This window comes from Aphis gossypii, chromosome 1, assembly GCF_020184175.1.
Source record: "Aphis gossypii isolate Hap1 chromosome 1, ASM2018417v2, whole genome shotgun sequence".
Lineage (NCBI taxonomy): Eukaryota > Metazoa > Arthropoda > Insecta > Hemiptera > Aphididae > Aphis > Aphis gossypii.
Window position 1 is genome coordinate 73851977 of NC_065530.1, and position 8175 is coordinate 73860151.

Here is an 8175-nt window from a genome sequence, read left to right on the forward strand (position 1 = left end):
AAATAAACATCTTGTATACTATAACAATACAATATAAATATGTAATATATATTATATATTATATTATTTTTATATATAATGTATAATATTCTAACACAATACTAACATATTATTATTATACTAGTACCTATTATAATATTTTCATCGTGATCCACATGCATAAGTTCATTGGTAGGTAGTAGGTACCTATTATTGTTTAAAATTTACCTCCGGTTACTATGTTACTTATGTCCAGAATACAGATTTAGCCATTTAGATAGGTAATAGGTAGTATAGTACTAAAATATTCGGAAATCGGAATACCTACTTATGTATTAATAGGTATTAAGACATCATTTGATATTTATTATGCTGTACATAATAAAAAATATCACAGTTAAATATACGAGTTCAATATAGGTACTTTAATATGGCCAATATTGGGATGGCTTTAAATTTTACCGAAAACAAGTATAATTTTTTTAATATCTAAAACAAAAAATATTTTTAAGTCTTATGCGATATGAGTATATCACGTAGGTATACGTCATATTATGGAATATTTTTACAGTAAGTATTCGAGTAGTTTCAAACCTAATCTGCTCATGACATCATGGCGTAGCTAACGTCATTGTTTTCGAAATTAATATTAAAATGAATAATACTAATATCCATATTATGAATCGTGAATGTACGAGAAAATATTATTTTTTTTTATTAACTAATTTGTCTTTTTTACAATTAACAATTTAAACAATATGATCTCAACATTTTCGAGTTTTTGGACTAAAATTTATTTATATATTTTTTTTAGACCGCACGGCCACCTCGTCCCCCGGTATTTTTATTTTGTATTCAAATACTAATTTTGTGATTATATCTTAAATCGTGGTATAGGGAACCTAGCAATCTAGTTTATTATCTATATCTGTGTTACTAAATAAATTGTTTGAAAAGACGTTACGGTAAATTTATCATAAGGTGTTTTTATCGATTATTGTTTGTAATGTTTGTATGGTCATTTAAATAATAGCTTTATAATAATAAATAATATTATCATTGCAATATTCCATCATATCGTTACCGATAAGCCATTTCTAGGAAAAAGCATTTGACTAAAATATGTTTCACTCAAAATAGTATAAATCGCTGAAAACACAACTCAACTACCTATGTATTGTATGTTTTTAAGGTTCACGAGAAATCGTAAAATCTACAATGATATTATGAGCGATATGCCCATACGGATATACCCATCGTTAATATATTAAGGATTAAGATAAAATTTAGAAACTTTCACGCCGAGCTAAAAGACTCGGACAGAGTCCATAATTACAACATAGGAAAAAAAAAACACTCGATAGACGTCTGCGTCCTCGACTTCCTCAGGAATTCAGGATACACTCTTGACGGATAGGTAGTGGGTAGTTACCGAAGATTCATCGTTTGAAGATTAATAGACTTTGTATAAAATATTACTACCTACTAAATAATTTACCCAATATAATTGTATCATAATATTATCTATTAGCACATATAAATACATAATAGTACCTAATAGGTACTATATCGTCTATCACTATCAATCCTTGTCTTTAATATAATTTAATTTATTGTAAAAATAACAAATACCTACCTCAAATACCTGTAAATATTTGAAATAGCACTAGGTGTACTGAAACATTAAAAAAATTATGATAATAAAAAAATAAAATAAAATATAGTTATTTGTTTAAAAAAAAGTTCGCGCTTTTAGGAAATATTTCACTTCACAATATTATGATGATTAGGGCTCGGATTTTATATAAAATACCTATACAATTTTTTTTATTTATTATAGAAATATGATTTGTACACATAAGTCTGTTTTGTGTAATTACTAATTTTGAAAACACAATTTAATCATAATTATTTAGCGAAAAATGTATTATTCAATTAAAAATTACTATTACTAGTGTATACTATAATAGTATAAATTAGTTATAAGTATTCTGTATAATATTATTGACGTAGTTTCAATAGTTTTATATACGAGTACACTGTTTGAAAACGAAAACATTCGGTATTTTGAAGTATTGTTCAAGAATTATTAAAAAATTGTCCTTTATTTTTATGTGTAAATTCATATTGTTATAAATTATCATTTAAAGTAAATTCTTTTAACCATCTTTTATAGTTTTATGATCAATTAGTCAATAAATTTAGTCTATTTTGTGGTTGGATTCTGTTTGGTGTCTATCACGGACTAAGAATTACGATAAATCGAGGTAAATATAAATTGTATAAATTAAATATTAATTTAATTAGGTATATAATATAAATTTATATTAACTTTAAAATTATATCAGTTCGTTGTGTCTATTAATATTAAAGATATTTTATCTTACACTGTTCTATTAATTAATTCGCGCGGGATCAGTCACCGACAGTCGAAACTAACCACGACCACGGTAACGTAACACTGCAAACACTCCTTGGGGTATTTAGTTAATTTTTTTTTTTATAGGCTATGTTCATTTTATGTTTTCAGAATTCTATAATCGAAAGACGAATCGTAGTTCAAGTTACTATCATCATGTTCAACGAAGTATCATCAATAACATTGAGTCGGTCGAGGATCGAGATAAAAAAAATTTAATATTAAATATTAATAAAATCTGAACGTTCCCAAAAATTGCCGATCCGAAACGGTAGAGTTTGTTTTTGTTTTTTATAGGTTGATTCCATAAATTTATTATTTAGTTATTTTAACATATATTCTTCACCCAACATTATGAACTAATTAATTTAGTTTTACAAAGATGATCCACTGAGATGAACACCAAACGGTTTACAATGGATTATCTCAAAGTTTTCGTCTCGTTTTTGGTTATACATTTGACGTGTCTCGTTAACGGCGACGAACATAATCATTTGGTACGAATATTTTTTATTCTTGTATTATTTTATATAATTCAGTGTTGGATTACTTTTATTGTATGTTGTGTGTATTTATTAATGTGGTGCTTGAAGAGCTAGTGATTTGGTGATGTGGCTAAATGCCTTAATGTAAGATAATTATTATGAGTGTGCAATGCGATGTTTGATTAATAGATGATGTTTAGTTTTATATTCTGGAATAATTCCTCATTTTCTAGTACTATTAAATCTAAAATTAAATTAATTGATACCTATTAAAAATAGGTCAATAATTAATAATTGTTTTTTAAGTTAATAATGTGTAAGTTTAATATAGTTAGTTAACTTAATAATGTTATATTACAGTATAAAAGTAATGAAGAGGTGGTATTGTGGATGAACACAGTTGGTCCCTATCATAACCGACAAGAAACATATACTTACTTTAGTTTACCATTTTGTGCGGGTCCAAAAGATACAATCAGTCATTATCATGAAACACTTGGTGAAGCTTTACAGGGTGTTGAACTTATACACAGTGGACTGGAAATGCGTTTTAAAGGTACTAGTAGATTGTTAATGCAATAGTTTTCAAATAATTTATTAATTTTTATTATTTAATTAGACGACGTAACTAAAGTTCAATTTTGTCAAGTACACTTGGATGACGAAAAATTAAAAACTTTTATATATGCTGTACGAAATCACTATTGGTATCAAATGTATATTGACGATCTTCCAATTTGGGGTATATTATATTTATATTATGAACTTTTACTGATTTTTGGATTTTATAAATTATAAATAAATGGAATTTAGGCATTGTTGGAGAAGTAGATGAAAATAATAACAAATATTATATTTGGACACATAAAAAATTTGATATTGGCTATAATGATGATCATATTGTTGATGTAAATTTGACATCAGAGACAAAGGTTGAACTTAAAGCAAATACTAACATAGAGTTTACATATGAAATGAATTGGAAATCATCTCCTATCACTTATAAAGATCGTTTCAATAAATATTTGGATCCTAAATTCTTCCAACATAGAGTAAGTTGATTATAATAACAGTTATGAACACATTTTTTGTTGTTATTAAAATCTATTAACTAATTTATGCACACTTAATTACAGATACATTGGTTCAGTATTTTCAACAGTTTTATGATGGTTATATTTTTAGTTGGATTAGTATCTATGATCTTATTGCGAACTGTGCGAAAAGATTATGCTCGTTATAGTCAAGATGAAGAAGTCGATGCTATGGTATTTAATAATATATTATAATTTGGATCACATATTTTATATTTTAAATAATAGGACAAGGATTTGGGTGACGAATATGGATGGAAGCAAGTTCATGGTGATGTTTTTCGTCCAGCGTCTTATCCTATGCTTTTCTCTGCCATTATTGGATGTGGTCACCACATCACTCTAGTCACTCTCGTAGTTATAACATTTACGATAATTGGAGATTTATATACAGAGTAAAATTATAATATAAGCTTGTATATTTTGTCATATTATTGTTTTTAATCTTTAAATTATTGGTTTTTGTTGATTAGACGAGGATCATTATTAGGAACATCAATATTTGTGTATGCTGTAACCTCCCCTGTAAATGGTTATTTTGGCGGAGCTTTATATGCTAAGATGGGAGGACGTATTTGGATCAGACAGATGTTGTTATCTGCATTTTTACTACCTTCACTTGTTTGTGGCATGGCATTTCTTATTAATTTTATTGCAATCTATTATCACGCATCTCGTGCTATTCCATTTGGTTCGATGGTAAGAAACAACTGTCACATATTTTAAATTATTTTACTAATAACAAAATTAAGAATATTATTAATAATTATAACTAATAACCAATTTTTAGGTCGCAGTAGCTTGTATATGCGTTTTTGTGATATTACCTCTTACATTGGTTGGAACTTTGCTGGGTCGAAATTTGTCTGGGCAACCAGACTATCCTTGCAGGGTAAATGCTGTACCAAGACCTATACCCGAGAAAAAATGGTTTATGGAACCTTTAATAATTACAATGCTTGGTGGAATACTGCCATTTGGATCAATATTTATAGAAATGTATGTTCAAATAATTAATAATACAATTGAGTATTGAGTATTGATATTTATTAGAATATATTATTTATAAAATATTAAACTAAATTTTGAAATGTCTAATTTTAGGTATTTTATATTTACTTCATTTTGGGCATACAAAATATATTATGTTTATGGATTTATGCTGCTAGTCGTTTTGATACTTATGGTAGTAACTGTTTGTGTCACAATTGTATGTACTTATTTTCTACTTAATGCTGAAGATTATAGATGGTAAGTCTGATAATAAAATTCTTATGATAATAGTTACAAATTTTTTATTCTTAATTCTTATGCAGGCAATGGACAAGTTTTGCAGCAGCAGCATCAACCGCATTTTACGTTTATCTGTATTCATTTTATTACTTTATGTTTAAAACAAAGTAAGTTAAAATAGATAGAAAAGTTTCTTTTTATGATTTTATAGCATAAAATAATAATTATATTATGAATTAAAACCATGTAATATGTATTGAAGATAGGCCACAATGTTTCAAATCTTACCATAAAGCCAAAAACAAAACAAAAAAAAAAAATTTTTAAAATCTGGAAGATCAATTTTATTTAAATTTTTAAATTGTTGTATAGGTTCATTTTTATAACAAAAACATAAAAACGTAACTTATTGATGTAGTATATTTAAATATATATATATATATATGTTTATTTAAGTATTTCTAAAACATTAAATACCTCATCATACTTTATGTTCACTGCCTGTTTTTAAAATTGACTAATATAATTTATATTAATATGTTTAATATATTTAAAAACAAATTTTTGTTTTCAATATAAATGTAAATGATGTAATAGTGCATCTTAGTTGCATTATTAATCATTTCAGATAAATTTTATAAAATTATATAAAAAGTTGTTATAGAAATTTGATTTTTGCTTTTTTCTAGATAATTAACTTTCTTAACATAAAAATATTAAAAATAAAGTTTATTGTATTAGATGGCAATTTTTTTTTTCATAATGTTTGAAATTTGTTATTATATCTCAATTTGATCAAGGAACCTGAGATATCTAGAATATTTTAATCAGATTCAAATTATATTATTATAATCAGTGATATACAAAAAAAATATTTTTATATTTTCTGTGGTGTATAGATTAAAAATACTGATTCCATCTTAATATTAATTTAAATATAAGTATTATGACAAATGTTTCATTATAGAATCCTCTTAATACATGTATTTAATATTTCAGAATGTATGGACTTTTTCAAACTGCATTCTATTTCGGTTACATGGCATTATTCAGCATTGCTTTAGGTATCATGTGTGGTACTGTGGGTTACATTGGTGCTCATGCTTTTGTGCGCAAAATTTACACTACTGTCAAGATTGATTGATCATCAACCTAATAATCACCACCTGTTTAATCACAACTGTAACAATGTTTTTACATTATTTGAGTTTAAAAATTAAACAGTTGTAGAGTACTCATATTTTATTATAATAATTTTAATTTTTTAATTGTATTATTTTCTCTTTTATTAAATTGTTTTATTCAGTATGGAATAAAATTAGTATACATGGTGTATATAGTATGTGTATTGTAATTTTCAGCATATTATAAACATAGTCGATCCCTATCCATTTGTTAACGAATAATCAAATATTAATATATTATAATATAATTGTATGTTATGTATACATAATTTTGTATATCAATAATGAACATCCATCTGTACATATAGATTTATTAGATAAAAACTTCAGTTATTTTTTTTTATTTAAATGTGAATATTATTTTATGCACTCATTTTTTATGACTGTACTTTGACCTATATGTTAACCATACTCTCACAATTGGTTAATTTTAAATTTAAATCAAACATAACATAATAAAACTAAAATTAAATTTCTATTTTTTTGTGCTTAATTAAGAAAACAATGCTTAACCTGTTATTTGTAAATTGATAACATGGGCTGTGTGAATGAATATTGAAAAAACTGTTTTAGTAATTTAGTACCAAATATTGATTATAAATAGTATGGACAGTAGACACTATAGACAACCCACTGCAATACATAAATGTTACTTGTTAAATGGATAGTGTTGCTACAAGGTGTTTTGCACATTCTTAAGTTTTGAGAGGCGTCTTATTAATCCCTAATAGATCATTAGTGTGAAGACATTTAAATGAGTAATGATATCAAAGCAGTAGCATATTAACAGAGAACTATTTATAATCAATAGTACCTATTAGTTAACATTTTCATAGAAAAATAGAAGAGGTTATTATCTTTGGTTAAGTACCTATAGATTATTTTTTTGTCTTGACATCATTTCTTTCCGTGAATTAAAAAAATTGAAGTTTTATTTTAATTAGTAGATTTAAAAAAAGTTTAAATACAGATAAAGTTTTCTTTAAACTGAAAATGACTCCTTTTTTGTATAGTAATTTATTAAGTAGATATATTTTCTGAAAAGTTTGATGTATAAAAATAAAATTTAGAAGTAGTAGTTTGTGAGTTGTTTCTCATTTAAAAATCTAAAATTTGTATCAACATAGGACAATCCTTAATCATTACCCACCTACTAAGAAAATTGAAAATTGAAAAATAGTAGGTAGCTACGAAGAAGATATTTCAAGAAAAATGACATAGGCTACACACTAAAAATTAGAATTATAATATAGTCAGTGGGGTACCTATGGATATGATATTCAACATTTTTGGGCACTGAGTAGATTTTAGATTCTGCACTAGCCACAAAGTGATGATTTTACAATGATGTGTTTTTTTGTATCTATGTAAAGCATAACTTGTCGAAATAATGCTACGATTTCAGACTTCAAGGGTGGTTTCCGATGGCAAAGTGAATATCTTTGTTGCACTATAGAGGATAAAAGAATTTTTTAACATTTTTCAAAAAAAAATTTTATCGAACTCAAAAACGAACCGCTGTAAATACTTGACAATTTCATCAATTAATGTTAATATTTGTGTTATCTATAAACAGTTAAATTTTTAAAAATATTTTGACTTTTTTTGAGTTAGTTATAGAAAACTGAAATTTTTGATTTTTCTGAGTAAGTTTGAAATGCGTCGATACAAAAAAATGTTGAGTGCTCAAAAACACTTGAAAATTGAATATAAGGTTTCTCATAGTTATTCTTATTGAAGTTAAAAAAATCAAAAATTGTTTTTATTTGTGTTCGAAGTTT

General features: G+C 25.6%; 1 protein-coding gene across 1 annotated transcript; it reads left to right on the forward strand.

The window, feature by feature from the left end:
- Positions 1-2562: 2562 nt before the first annotated feature.
- LOC114129380 (transmembrane 9 superfamily member 3) lies at positions 2563-6545 on the forward strand. Its single transcript, XM_027994100.2, has 11 exons — positions 2563-2895; positions 3244-3439; positions 3503-3625; positions 3697-3935; positions 4020-4151; positions 4206-4372; positions 4451-4676; positions 4768-4976; positions 5082-5228; positions 5294-5377; positions 6210-6545. Exons 1-11 carry the CDS (start codon positions 2794-2796, stop codon positions 6352-6354), a joined length of 1770 nt encoding a protein of 589 aa, XP_027849901.2. The 5' UTR covers positions 2563-2793; the 3' UTR covers positions 6355-6545.
- Positions 6546-8175: the final 1630 nt, after the last annotated feature.

Excerpts from the sequence above, each read along its gene's own strand:
- LOC114129380 (XM_027994100.2), top strand. The coding sequence starts at position 2,794 with ATGAACACCAAACGGTTTACAATGGATTATCTCAAAGTTTTCGTCTCG. Across the intron at positions 3,626-3,696 it reads TGACGATCTTCCAATTTGGG|GCATTGTTGGAGAAGTAGAT; the intron begins GTATATTATATT and ends AATGGAATTTAG. Across the intron at positions 4,152-4,205 it reads ATGAAGAAGTCGATGCTATG|GACAAGGATTTGGGTGACGA; the intron begins GTATTTAATAAT and ends TTTAAATAATAG.